General features: G+C 35.2%; 1 protein-coding gene across 2 annotated transcripts in view; it reads right to left on the reverse strand.

Moving 5' to 3' along the window:
- Positions 1-15,912, reverse strand: part of Wls (Wnt ligand secretion mediator) — an 87,495-nt gene that overhangs the window by 47,734 nt on the left and 23,849 nt on the right. Inside the window, exon 2 of one of the 2 annotated variants that reach the window (XM_048453492.3) lies at positions 6,092-6,364. The exons of the other annotated variant lie outside the window; for it this stretch is intronic. Within the exon in view, the coding sequence (XP_048309449.1) occupies positions 6,092-6,364 (273 nt within the window). The remainder of the gene's footprint in view (positions 1-6,091; positions 6,365-15,912) is intronic. 2 annotated transcript variants of the gene reach the window in all.

Raw genomic sequence — 15,912 nt, forward strand, 5'->3', positions numbered from 1 at the left:
AGTGTACAGAGCACTCAGAATAGCTGATTTAGTGGTTGTAAAATTCTCTCTCTCTCTCTCTCTCTCTCTCTCTCTCTCTCTCTCTCTCTCTCTCTCTCTCTCTCTCCTCTCTCTGCAATTAGAGAAGAGAGCTTTATTCACACTGAATCTAAAAATAGACAATGGCAGTGTTCACAGACTGACAGCTGCATTCTCATACTGTAACCAAGGAAGGAAAGAGATGGCTAATTTAACTCAACAACTTCCAAAACAAACAGTGCAAAAGGAGCCCAGGACAAAGAAAAAAACATGAAGGTCAGATGTTCAAAGGCTGCAAAAACAGCAGGGTAGCTGCATAGCAATTCATTAGGCCGTCCCAAATTCTGATGTGACCAGTGAAGTATTTTATCAGATCTGTCCACAGAACTTCAGGACAAAGCTCTAGCAGATGCAGTTGCTATAGGGATCAATGGAAGACCAGTCATGAGGATAGAGGCTTTTCCATCTGACTTTTTCTTATATCACCTGAACAGTAAAAACTAAAGTACTTGAGGTTTTCTCCACAAGTGCAGGTCACTCTCCACCCCCACCCCACTATTTCTAAATTACACATTATATTTTAACTACCCCGATGCATTTAAAAAACAAGAAACCAAACCAATAAAACAAAAACAAACAAAAAAAGGTCATTGTAAGGGAGAGAAACCAGGTGTCTAGAAAGATGGAAACAGTTCATTCCCTCTCATCAGTCATAAAAATGTGTTCAGTTTTCTTCCTCAGGCACCCTGCCCAGGGAGGGGATTATGGCTCAGCTTCAAAAGAAACAAGGGGATGATTGTGGGCGGGGAGCAGCCTCTCCACAGCTCTCCCACAGATCTGTTCTGGCTCTCAGAGCCCCCGCTAGCCAGCTAAATGTCAGTTCACTGCACCCCAGCATTCTCTCACCACACTGTCTCCATCGCCCCGGTGACTAAGCTGTTTCAACAGCTGTGTTATTACTGGAGCCAGGCCAGTGTTACTCACACAGAGTATTTGCTTTGTCCTGTGAATGTGGAAAATTATTGCACTAAAGATTCAGAGTTCTCTTTTCAGATAAGGCCATCCTCTCTTGATCATTCAGCCACATATTCCCTAAACTGAGCTCTGAGGGCAATAATAGGACAATATTCTGCTGCTACCCAGGTTTCCTGGGGATGGACAGATTCATAACATTGCAAAGAAAGTGGAAGAGACATGTGCCTGTGTGAATGAGAGAAAAGGAGGAAACATGAATGTGACCATTGGTGGTGCACCAAAGATGTCAGTTACTGTTCCCTAAATAAAAACCACCAAGGATGATAAGTAGACCTGCCTTTCTGTTCTGCTCTCCAGAGTTGCTTTTTCCTTGACTTTCTTGCCTTGCTGGTGATGTCAACACTCCTTTATTTATTTGTATGATTGAGCAGAGTCTTCCTGAACCCTCCTTCTATAGCCCTATGCTTCTCTCCCTTTCCATTGTTCACAATCATTTGTGTTCATATCACTTCTGAAGCAAGTGGAATCTGGTGGGTGCCTTGTTTGTTCATCTTGATCATTTCACATACCCAGCTTCTTGAGGAGGGAAGGTAAATGCTATTTGTTTAATACTCATTGTTTATAAATCAACTTCAACACCCTTATGCTAAGGATGATAGGAAAAAGAGAAGGCATTCCCTATAAGTGAAAACAATGTCTATTTCTAGTATACGCCGATTCTTCATTCATCAGTGTATTAGCCACCTCTTCTTTCTAAGTTCTTATAATGCACAATTTCTGATATTAGATTGATGTCAGAAATGTGTTTTCTTATAAAAGTAGTATAGCACTTGAAAAAGAAAGAAAAGAGTAATTTTTAAGGCAAAGTATTTTAGTTTTTACTACATGTAAAATATGTAAACATCTTTTATCCATACAGAAACCAGAAAGAATAACCCATTCATAATCTCAAAATGAAGAAAATGAATCCTGTTATGGTGTGAAGGACACACACAATACACCTAATTTTGCCAGACTCCAATGAACAAGCTGTTTCTCACTATGTCACTGAGTTGCACATCAGGAAATTAGGAAACTTGTTCCTTAAACTAGGAAGGCCTCTATTCACTGTTCAACTTTTTAAGTCATTTTACATATGGTATTCACTCAATAAATTATGATGTTGACTCATATTATTGCTGAAGTACATTATTGTTCTAATAGTTCATGAAGGAAGAAATCTAAAACACTCTATAAAACTCTAAAAAACTCTATAACTTCCTTCTTCATTTAAAAACTGGGGTAAAAACAAATAACTAAAAAGCCATTCCTATCTTCAGGGCATTTACAATTGCAATTGAGTGATGAGTGATAAAACTGGAATCTGATTAATGCAGAGCCTCATATTCATGGCCATACACGAAAACAAAACATCAATGTCATAATCATAAAAGAAAAAAATAGATTTTACATACATTCCTCATGCTGTATCTTGCAGCGGACCACAAAGCACAGAGGAAACAAAGTTCATGCAAAAAAGCTACTGACTGAAGTGATCTCCTCTATTCCACAAAAATCTTTGTTTCTCATATGCTCTGCAGACAAGACTTGGAAAAGAAAATTAGACCAGAAAATTCAGCTTTTCTTTCCAACTCACTTTTTCTTCATCCCCTTGAATGGGGGATATAGATGAGAGCAGGCAGTCAGGAGGAAAATGATATGGCTGGAGGTTCCTAACCCTCAGACTCCTACCAACAGAGGTGCCTGAGAGGCAGCATTTAATTGTGTAAAAACCAGCCTATCTCTCCTCTTATCTTTATCCTCTGTGATGAAAAACCACAATTACTGGCATCCTCTGGAATCCGAGTCACTTGGCTAGTAGTAACAGTGATAGCTGTGCCTGTAGTTTAAAGCAAAGGGAGTGGGGTTTTCACTAGCCTCTGAAGCTAGCACAGTGTGAAACTAGCCTAGCTCAGCTTGGTAACTTCTCCTATTAGAAAGTTCACAAGTAGCCTCCTGTCAGGAGTACCACCAAGTGAGAGATACAGACAAAAAAGAAATGCAGTCTCTAGCTACTGTCTAATTATAGGACAAGCAGATCTCTAATTTTGAATCTACATTTCAGTTCCACAATACATATATAATTTTCAACTTTTTCCAGTAGGATTAAACTTACAATTTCTTTGTCAAATAAATCATATTAGTAATACACTGAAAAGCCCTGACATCTTTCAGTAGTTTATTTTTTATCTCCAACACAGACATATTTCTATAGCCTTACAGATGAGTCACTGTTATTTGCAGTGAGCTATTTTTATTTATTTTTTATTTTATGTGCATTGGTTTTGTTGTTGTTGCTGCTGTTGTTGTTGTTTTCCTGTGGGTGTCAGGTCTCTTGGAACCTGAGTCAAAGACAACTGTGAGCTGCCATGTGGGTTCTGAGAATTGAACCCAGGTCCTCTAGAAGAGCAGCCAGTACTCTTAACCACTGAGTCATTTCTCCTGTCCCTAAAGAAGTTTTTTGGTTTTGCTTGCTCCTTTATTTGTTTTTTAGGGGGTGGTTTTTGAGATAAGGTTTCTCTGTGTAATAGTCCTGGCTGTCCTAGAACTGGCTCTATAGACCAGGCTGGTTTTGAAATCACAGAGATATGCCTGCCTCTGCACAGTAAGTGCTGGGTGGGATTAAAGACATGCACCACCACTACACGGCTGAGTGTGCTATTTTTTAAATATTTTATTAATTCTTTGAAAATATTACACAATGTATTTTGATCATACTCCCTCAAATTCTTCTATAGCCACCCTGAAGTTGAAAATAAAAGCAAAATCTTAATCAGGGATAATTTGGTTGCAAGTAACAGGATATCATCTATAGTAACTATATCTATCCATATATATGTATATATGTATATGTATATATATATTCAAAATATCCACATAGCCTATAATAAACACATATAATAAATATGTGTCTTACAGCCTGTAATAAATACATATATGTATATATTGTACTATACTAGCTTAAGTATATAGCTAGGAGGATGTAAGATTATTTTAGGAAAATAAAGGGCTCAAAAGCTGAAGGCATAGTAATCAGAAGAATAATATTGAGAGTAAAATTATCCCTATAACTTATCATAAATACAACACAGATCTGTATTTTCTTTTCCAACTGCTTATTTTTCTCTGCCAGTCAAGTGTGATTTCTTCATGATCACATTGTGAATGTTGCCTGCTTAGCTGACCCTCAGGATTGTCTAGATTAGATTATTACGAAGGGAAGTTTAGAACTGCTAGGTCCAAATTTCTTTCAAGATTCATAATCCATGAGTCAAGGACCTTTCTTAAATTGATCATCTATAGCTAATCATATGACAAACTATTCAACCATTTGGGGTAGTGGAAACTCAGAGAGGAAATTTACACATGTCTTGGAACAGGAGAGTATAAACTGAAGTCAATGGCTGACAACAAAGTCTGTCATCAGGAACTCTGGCACAAAAACACCCCATGAAAGTAGATTATGCCTGTAATCACAAAACTCTTAGGCCAGAGAGATTTATGCGAGGTCAAGGGTATCTTAGGCTTCAGAGTTTTTGCCCAGCCTGGGTTAGAGAAAGACCCTGTCTCAAGCTTTCCCTACGAAAAGGTCAGTAAAGAAAATAAGATCATTGGGCAATTATTTGAAATAAACAAACTATACCAAACAATTTTAAAAACAGAAAAACAAAACAAAACAAAAAAAAAGGAACGGAGCTGCAAAAAAACCTTTCAAACACAATGGAGAGAATCTGAGTTATAAAGTCTAATTTGTTGGTCATTAAAGATGTTTCACACAGGGACATGACTAAAGTTAAAATAAAATTATTTTGTAAGAACTTAATTTCACTAGTCAAGATGTAGGGAAAAAAGAAAGAAAGAAAGAAAATGGGCTGAATTTCAGGAATAAGACTTTTATTTATATATTTGGAAATATAATTGCTTATTCTTCAACATTATTTGGTTAATTAGATATTTTTACTCAAATTTTGCACATAAAAAGTGGTTCAGAGATGTTTTATAAGTTATTTAACATTGTAGAACTTTTAATAAATGGTGCCAAAGGGCAGGTCAATGACTCACCAGGTAGAAATAATTGCTGCATGTGATGGTTTGAATGAGAATTGCCAACATAGTCTCACAGCTTTGAACACTTGGCCCCCAGTTAGTGGAGCTGTTTGAAAAGAATTATGAGGTGTGGCTTTGTTGTACTAGATGAAGCTTTGTTGAAGGAGGTATGTCCCTAGAGATGGGATTCATGCCAGGGTAGTGTCTCTCTATCTGCCCACTGTCGGCAGATCAGGATGGATGTGAGCTTTCAGTTATTGCTCTGGCCCCATTTCTGTCTACGTCCCATCATGGTGATCATGGACTAACTTTCTAAAACCTAAATTAAACATGATTTTTGAAACAGGGTTTCTCTGTATAGCCTTGGCCGTCCAGGAATTCATTCTGTAAACCAGGCTGGCCTTGAACTTAGAGGTTTTCCTGCCTTTGCTTCCCAGATGCTGAAATTAAAGTCCTATGCTACCGTGCCCAATTTAGATGCCCTTTGTTTTTGTTTTAAGAGTTGCTTTAGTCGTGGTATCTCTTCACAGCAATAGAATTGTAAACTACGATACTGTATAAGCCTGATAACCTGAGTTCTGTTCCCAGACTCCCACAGAGGAGGGAAGAACTATCACTTAAAAACTGTTCTCTAACCTCCACACAAACATGTGTGTACATACAAGTTTTTAAATCAGGGATTTAAATCTATCTCAGGAGAACTATTAGGCCCATTCTCATAAGCATTCTATTATACTAACTTATCTGGGCATAAACATGAACACAGGGGACAATGAAAAGAATCAATAGGTCTGACTGTGGGCAATCTCACCAGAACTCATGTGATCTACATGTAAAATGAAGAATCCAGATATTTGTATTAAGGGATTTGGAAGATTAAATGACTTAATTCAGATGAAGGGCTCAGAAAGTGCACAGAAAGCAGCAAACAGCTAATAACTGAGTTGTCATCATCATTCACACTCCTAGGAAGGAAATTCCCACAGGTGACCAAAGCAGTTAGAGTACTTACTGATTTGGTTGTTCAACTTGAAAGCAATGTCTAGCTGCATGATAAACAGCATAAACTGGAACCATGGGCTCATCTCCATAGAAGGGAGGGGAATGTGTACAGAAAACACAATGTCATTGGCTTCAATTTCCCTTGGAATTGCTTCCTCAATGTCGCGGATCTTTTCACACTTGTTGGGTCCCCAAGGCACTAGCCATCTTGTCTTATGGTGGTTTTTACGGACATCCACACATTTTATTGACATGTAGGGCACTGCTGTCGTGGGTGCTGGAGCTGAAAAGAGAACATTTCTCTATTTTAGAAAGGAATCCATTTTATTAACCACTTCTAGCTAATGCTCTTTTCCGTTGTGCCTTCCATTTAGTTGTACATTGCCATCTACAGCTGGGGAGCAATTGTTCTCTGACATCCTCCAAATTCAAGTTAGGACCCTTCTGTCATCTGTCACAAAAGTATTTCCACAAGTCTTTCCCCCATTGTATTTCCAGTTAATTATAGTACACACTTGTAATCAATTTAATTAAATAGTAGCCTCCATTCAAATCTTTGTCACAAAATTCCAATTTGCCCCAAGAGCTGGAGTACTGAGTAAGGACAATTGCAGAGATCAGTCTCTGAATTTAGATGCCAGATCCGAGACCTGGTGTTAGCTACATCTAGATGCCTCAGGACCCTCATCTAAGAGACAAGCTGGCTATCTTCTAAAGTTTCTCTTAGTTCTATCATTTCAAACCACTGCCTTTGATGTATAAAAGGAACTATGCTGACCTCAAAACTCCACTTAGCCTGGTACCTGTCTGAAGATGGATATTCAAAGACTGATACTTCTAAAACAAACTAAAATAATACCCATGTTTATCAAGAGAGAAAATAAAATTTGAAATATATAATGAAGCACTGTTTTGTTACAAAATGATTAATATGACTATAATAGTAAAATTGCAAAATATAATTTGAATTTTAAAACATATGCCTAAAATTCTCCTAGAGAATAGTAACTACTGTTAAAAAAGCATCAAAACATTATTCTTTATTTAATATTTAATATATTAAATCTGTATTAACAGTCAGTGTATTAATATCTTAATGTCTATATTAGTGGCAAATGAATTTTCAGAAAGACTAATCAATACCAAGTAAAAATGCTAGGAACTTCTGCACTTAAGAAGTATAACTGGAAGTCCTTGGGTGTTGGGTGTTTACTCCATCAACACGGTATTTCTATGGATTCATGTTATGGGAAATTTTTTCCTCAAAACTCAAAACCATACAGCCATAAATACTTGTATACCTAATTTATCTAAAGCCATCTTGTCTAGCATATTATAGAAATATCAAACATTGACTATTTTGGTCAGTTAAACAGTTCCCTGATGTTAGAAAGACTAAGTGAAACATTTAATTTGATCCTTTTTAATGTGGTTGGAAACTAAATAGTGAGGCAAAAGTCATAAATTCCACTTTAAATAACATAGTTCAACTGACTATTTCTTACAGAAAATACTTATTTTAAAACCTCTCTTCTTCCAAAATGAATCTAACCTTTTGCATTTATTTTATTCTTTTTGGAAGTAGCCGAGTTCCTCATTTGAGCTCCAAAACCACATTTCACATGGAACAAGAGAGCACTGAACACTAGACAGTACAGAGACTGTATTTTCAGTAGCTTATGTGGGAGACTGTGGAGCGACCAACCTGTTTTTCATTTTTCTTTTTTTAATTAACACAGTATATTATCCTTAAAATAAAATTCCCAGAATTACTCATATTTTAAGAGATCCTGGTAATTTACTTGAAGAAGCTTCAAATGTGTATCTTTAGCTAGACTATGAGAATGAGCAATATTTTTATTACCTGGAATAAGATAGACTAAAACAATTTAAAACTTTAAAACTGCACATAATTAAACATTTCAATATTTTCTAGTAGTACCTAAAAGGAAAACAATGTTTATTTATACTACTTGAGAAAGCAAATATCACATTGGTATTCAAGCATAGATACTTGAAGTTCCCTTGGTTATTTCCAGGAGAAACAGACCTACATAGTGAGACACCATCTCAAAACAAACAAGCAAACAGAAAAATAAATTTGAACTTTAAGTTCTTTTTGAAAGTGATTTTATAATGACAAAAGAACTAAATAGAGAAAATTAAAATTATCTGCAACTTTTGAACAAGACATAATCTGCTGTATTTACAATGAAAGTCTTAGCCACTAATGTGATTCTAAGGATCAACAGTGTTAAAAAGATACGCAGGCAGATCTCTTTGAACTTGAAGCCAACCTGGTTTACAAAGCACAAGATAGCAAAACAGTGTTTAGAAGAGGATACTTAGATTCCGGTCAACAAACCAAATCAAAAGTAAAAACATCCACTGTTCTGTGTTTGAAGGCTACTAAAGAAGGATCATCCTATTGCCTTACACATTATAAAACTCCTCTGTACACATTCATAAAATATGACTTAATTGGAAATATAAGGGCTAGAAGCTGATTCTACATTAATACAATTTAGCAAAAAGGACATTGTAACAACAACAACAACAAAACAAAACAAAACAAAACAAAACAAAACAAAAAACGAGTATGTCCTATCACTGTGAATGGTTAATATCTCATATTGACTGCTAAGAACACTGAAGGTATGCATGCAGGTAAGCTATAGAAAGCATTCATATCTTGACAAAAAAGACAGAAGGCATTCATAATAAATGTTGGCTTAGGCTTTTTTGCTCTGTTCTCATTACCATATCAAACACAGGTCAGATTTTCTTTCTTTATCTGTATTTCAACAGTATGTTTGACTCCTCTTATCCATTACAGTATTCATATTTTGAAATATGAACTACACTATAGTTACTTTCAAAGTGATATGAAATTAGTAAGATTTGTGATAAAATTAAGGTTGGGAAATCACTTCTTAGAAAATGATACTTCAGATACATTACTTCATACTGAACAGTTGTGAGCACCCACTTTGTGTTAGACACTGTCAGCTGCTGTAGTAGACCTAAAAATAAACACCAATAATGTGAAATATATGAATGATGAAGAATATAGAAAATAGGTAATTTAATTTAAATTATACTTGTGATAAATGCTGCATTTAACCTGAGAAAGGGGAATAGTTGAGTATGTGAGATGTAGAAGAAATGAGAAAATTAAAGTGATAGAAAAATTTCAACCATCATCACCAAATTAACTCTGAATAAAAATGTAATAATCCATTACCAACTAAGGCTGTATTCATTTTGGAAGAAAATCCATTGGTACCAATCAGTTTCCTACTACTTTATCTCAAATACCTTGGTTAGCAAGTTATTTTTTAGTCAACCACTATCATTTTTCATGCTTAAAGTTGAGTCAAAGTTAAATTCACCACACACCATTAACAGTAAGTCTTAACATCTGCTTTCAATGTATAATCAATCACACTAACATCTGTTCTAGGAAACCTATTAAGAGAATAAAGCAAGAAATTCTCTATACTAAATGACTACCACCAAGATAAACAAATACATTTTATACTCCTGATGCCAACATGTAGATGTTCTCACATGCTCCCAAGCAGTAGCACACCAACACACACCCATGCACAAAACACAAAATACAGATGCAAATACAAACAAACCGGAATGTACATGCATTCACATGACAACATAGACACACATACAGTCGTCTAACACACATAGATGTCTACACACTACACAAACACTACACACACACACACACACACACATACACACACACACCATGCATAACAATTCACAGAAACAAATACCATACAATTTGGCATAGTGTCACACTTCTTTAATCCCAATACTCAGAGGCAGGCAAATATGAGGGTTTGCAAATATATGGGCTTACACATATACTCCACATGGAAACACAAAGACCCATACTTGTACCCATATGGTGACATACAGATGTACATATTCACCCACATGCAATACATAGATAGATTCACATACACAAGAACACACATACATACACCAACACACAGATGATATACACATGTTAACATGTATGCACCCTACATAGCCACCCAAAAACAGAAACCCCACATACACAAACACAGTAATAAATGAACACAAAAAACAAATGTACCAGACACAAAACACACAGTTGTATTCACATGGCAATATACAGATGAATATAGCAAAACAGATGCACATACTGCACATATGAACACAAAGATACATATACAAGGTAACATACAGGAATATACATATACACACAGGGCCATACACAGGTATATGGTATAGGAGTTTCTTTTGTTTGTGTGTCGCATTTGTTTGGTTAATGAATAAAGAAACTGCCTTGGCCTAGATGATAGGGCAGAACTTAGTAGGTGGGGAAGACAGAAGTAAATGCTGGGAGAAAGGTGGAGTAGGAGAGAGACATCATGGAGCCACCAGAGACAGACATGCCAGATCTTTCCCATACTGCATATGGCAGTATGCAGATTGATGGAAATGGGTTATATTAATGTAAGAGTTGGCCAATAAAAAACTAGAGCTAATAGGCCAAGCAGTGATTTAATTAATACAGTTTGTGTGGTTATTTTGGGGGTAAGCTAGCTGGGTGGCCAGGACGAGCAAGCAGTGCCCACTCTCCTTGTAACAGGTATACACTGAGAAGTTGAATTAACTGAATTGTTCAACTTAACAGGATCTAAAACTACTTTGAAAATAAATTTCTGGGCATATCTGTGAGGGATTATCTCAATTAGGTTAGTTAAAATAAGAAGACCCACTCTAGATGTAGGTGACATCATTCCATAAGTTATTCCTCCTCCCCAGAAAAAGGAAAGAGCAATCCTAACACTAGAATTCATCATCTTTCTCTGCTTCCTGACTGTGGATACAATGTAAATATGATACTTCAAATTCCTGACACTATCATAGACTATACTAAAACTATAATCCACAATATACTCTTCCTTTTTCGCTTTTGTCAAGCTGTTATCACAATAAATAGAAAGGTGGATAATGAGTACATGTGTGTGGCAACAGATGCACATGCACCACACAGGTTAGCACAAACAACCCATATGTTAACATACAAATGTATTCAAACAGTAAACTATGCCCCTTACAGAACACAGATATACACATCTCATGGTAACCTATAGACATACAGCCACATGGCAACCAACAGATAAATATCCACACAGCACAGCAACACACAATTCATGAACATCAAAATTGAGAGCAAAGTAACTTTTGTAGCAAACACTTAAAAATGTTTACTGTGGCATAAAGCTGTGAATGAATGGCAAAGACAGTTTAACAAGATGGTTTTAGATATTGCAGAAGTTATATATTTCATTCTGTTTCTACAAAATTTAAAAATATTTTATGTTTACATCTTAAGCAGATGAGTATTTAAATGGTTGGTCTGTATTCTCATCGGTACCAAAAACAGAAGTATAGAATTACTTTATAGAATCCACATGGCAAATAAGCAGTTACACTTGGTTTGCATTACTTGCTCAGCTTAGATCCTCTGAAAAGAGAGAAAAAAAAGCAATCAAAGTGCTTTGGGACACTGAGTAAAACTCTTACATAGTATGTGAAATACTATTGTAAACACGAAATTACTTTAGGTTAAAGATTGGTGCCAGTTTTTTTTATTTTTTGAAAAAATAATAAAATATGCATAAAAGGCCCTGCAAGAGGTTCAGCACATAAAGTCTGTCGGTCATTACACATGCTAATTAGAAAAGCAACACAATGACCAAAATTTATATTAAAAAGCATTTGATACTCACCTTTAGTTTCTACCAGTAAAAAAGACTGAATCACAAAGTCTGACATAGTACATAAAATCACTAACTCTAAGCTATATTTCTGAAAAAAGTCCGTTATTACATCACTCTATGATACTTAAAACAGCAAAAATTAAACTCACATGAAATGAGCACAAAAGACCTTCACAGAAGACCAAATAACTCATCTATTAATGCTCATTGCTCTCCAAACCAGAAATTTGAAGTACATTTCCATGCTTCTGTAGCACCTCAAAATGTCTAACTTGTTAGCCAAAAGGTTATGTGGAACATAGTCAAAACCACCTCTAGGAAAAGAGTCTGAGTCACAGTGTACTATGATCACAAAACCTAGCATGAGCATGGGAATCTCTCACAGGTGCCTTGGAAGTCCTCACAATTGTTTTGGCAGACTGTGGGTATGAGGGGCAATAAAAGGTAAATAACTGATTCTGCTTTTTAAACAAGCAAGCTACAGTACACATTACATCGAAATTTTAGAGTTAAGAAACCCCAAAATTAACTAATCTCATTTGAGAAACATAAGAGAAGCTACTGTAAAGTACAATTTTCTGATGTTGGCTATTTATAACTTATTATCTAGCATCTATTATCTATATAACACAAATGTTCTGGTTTTATCTGTATCATTAGCACTAATAAAGATAAACAATAACTAAGATATAAATTTACAAATCACTTTCATATTTATTTAAAGAGTTCCACGAAGAGAAAACAAAATATGCAGCTCCTGAAAATACATTAGACTCATCTAAACCTAATTCTCCCAAATTTATTGGATTCTTTTGGGATGGCAGACTAGAAAAGACATGAGTCTGGGTAAACAACACAGTGTTTCTAGAAGAAGAATATATTTGAGGACTTTTTAGACAAGAATATTAAAAGTTAAGTCAGGTTGGTTTCAAAGCACCCTAATAAAGAATTTACTGATAATTCAGATAAGCATATGATAGCACAGTTTGGCTCAGAAAAGGGTGAGTTCTCCATTCACAATAAATTCAGGAAAAAAAAAACTGTATAATTAAGAGAGCCAAAACTAAAACAAAGATTTCATTTGGTCATACCAACATGATAAATTCTCCTATGTGTATATGCACGAGACACGTGAAGGAATGCAGAATTTAACGTGCAGTAAAATACTGCAGTATATTGATTTCTCTCCATTTTCAGACAAGTTTCAATAAACATGTGTAATCAAATAAACAAAGTATAGCTAAGGATAATGACAAAGCAAGACCTGTTAATTACCTATCTATATTTCACAAATTTCCACAATAATCATTTCCCTAGTTGTTCAATGAAAAGGTAAGTTCTTATAATTAGTGAATTCCTATAATTAAGCAAAGAAGAAAAATTTAAGGGTAATATAGTTTTTGGAATTATTGTGTTTCAGTCACTATGCAAATGTTAAATATTTTAACACATAACTTCTAGGTTCTAACTCAAGTGCCATTTCCTTTGCCTAATTGGCTAAATGCTATGAGCCAAAATCTAAGAATTCTCTGATTTCCTTTTAGTAACAGTAAGTAATCATTGCTTCTTCTGGTGTCAGTGTTATCTGGTCTATTTTCATTACAACATTCTATTGAATATGTAAACGTCTAAACACTCGGAAATTATAAACTTCTAAACATGTGGTTGTATTTTCCTTCTCCCTAGTATCCATGAAGGGTTGAATATTTAAGACCTTCAAACTTGAACTGAATTACAGGTCTTTTTGGAGTCCTTATGTTATAATGAACTGATTGAAATTGTTATATTTGATTTACCAACAAACTTTTATCAAACATTTTGCGGATATCATTGCAAAAATGCCATAATAAATTAGGTGTGTGGCCTTCGTGTATTAATGTACAGTGAAGACTGACACAAAGAGGAAGTCTGGAAGATATCATAACTGTCTTTTAAACTGTCCAGGACATAATAATACACATAAGCCCAACCTAGGCTCCTTTCTTACAAATACTTAATATGGCTCTTACAAGTCTGTGTTAGTAAGTTTATAGCATGAATACTAAATTTTGAGGACTGAAATGAAATTTTAAAGTATTATCTCAGACTACTAGAAGAAAGTTCATTTACATATCAAAAGAAATGAGAGAAAATGGTAAAAAAATGTTATTTTTAAAATAGTGCTGCCAATGTTTGTGGCCAAAATTAATATTACAGTAGCATGTTTAAATAACTGTGCTTAGCACATTTTATTTTAACTAATGAAGTTCCCAAAAGGAAGGACTTTGTAACTGATTCAATAACTGATCTCAGGCCTGCATGAACACAAGACAGCTGAGACACAAAATAAGGCAAATTGTCCACATCTCAGCCTTAGACACATATAATTAATGGTAGTAGGCTTGAAGATTTTATGATATATTTTATACACATTCTTAAAAACATAATATATGTATCTGGGGGTGTGGCTCAGTTGATAAAGTGTTTGCTACACAAGCAAACACTTTGCTACATCTGAGTTCAGAATCCCTAGCACTCACATAAAAGCTGTACATGATAGCATGTGCCTATAATCCCAGCACTAAGGGAGGAAAATATAAGAGAATCCCAGAGACTCACAGTCACCCACTTTAGCCAAAAAAGTAAGCTCCAGGTTCCTGTCTCAAAATCTAAGATAGAGGAGTAAAAGTAGAAGGATCTGAAGCTAACTCTGGCCTCCAAACATTCATGCATAAGGAAGTACACCCACAAACAGATACACATAAACACAAATAAAGAACACAAATAGAAAATATCACCCATTTTCTTGACATCCTATAAAAAAAAAACCCACCAGATGGAGTCTTTGGGTTCTTATGAGATACAACCAAAGAAAGATACAGGTAGAAAAAATTGACAAAGGCTACGAAAAGAGTTTATTCAAAGAGTCATATGATAGGAAGATTATGGAGGAGAGGTTCAGACCAACAAGTCTTATAACAAAAGGGAAATTTGTATAAGCATTGCTACAGATTTTAATGTCCTCTCCATTGTGTACTGATATTGTAATCCAAGGAAGAACTTACTGGATTATATAAGATTCACATTTGATTGTGGATTGTTTTATTTTATTTTGTTTCTACATAGAAACTAGAATAGTTGAGTCCAGGGCAATTAAAGAAAATAAAAGATATAAAAAGTGTTATTCAAACTCTAGGCATAATTTATTTAATTAGCATATAAAAGCACTGGAAGAGTCAACATCTTAGAATTTTGGGGTTAGACACTTCTGATGGTGGAATTATCACTGCAATAGATTCATTTTAACATTCTGTTCAAAGTCTGACCTTCTCACCCAGTTCTGTTCTGGCTCTGACTCTCTTAGATTCCCCGACTAAGAATTTCCACCTTAACCCTATTTGAGAAGTCTTGCTTTACCCAATTATCCAATCTTAAAAGGGAAATTTACAATGTATAGCTCAATTTAAAAAAGAGGGAAATTTGGGGCTGGATAGGTGCCCCAGTTTTATTAGCACTTGTTGCTCTTACAGAGGACCTGGCTTCAGATCACAGCACCAGCATGGTGGCTAATAACGCCAGTTACAGGGAATCCAATGCTTTCCTCTGACTTCCACAGGCACCAGGCAGACACACGCAAGCAAAACATTCACAGCACAAAATTTTTAAAAAAAAACCTTAAAAAGTAATAATTAATTAAAAAATGTATACTTCATAGTCTTTCACAACAACATTTCTTATCATGGAGTAACTATGATTCCAAATTTCCAGAAATCCACACCCATTCTAGTTTTTGATACACCAGTCTGGCTGCATCAGGTTATCATTTACAAATTATAAAAGACAGCAATAGCTAACCATTTATACATAATTTCATAATTGACACAGATTCTAGGAATTTAACAGGAACTGTTTTCATTCTTACATAGATGTAAGTAGTAAATAAAACTCTCTATTCAGAGATGGGTAAAATGAGGATCTCAAAACTACTTATCCTATGTCACAGCCAGTATCAGTAAGTAAGTAGCTATACTTGGGATGAACTCAAATTTATCTGAGCCTACTAACTCTCTTAATG

Source organism: Myodes glareolus, chromosome 17 (assembly GCF_982192425.1).
Source record: "Myodes glareolus chromosome 17, mMyoGla1.1, whole genome shotgun sequence".
NCBI lineage: Eukaryota > Metazoa > Chordata > Mammalia > Rodentia > Cricetidae > Myodes > Myodes glareolus.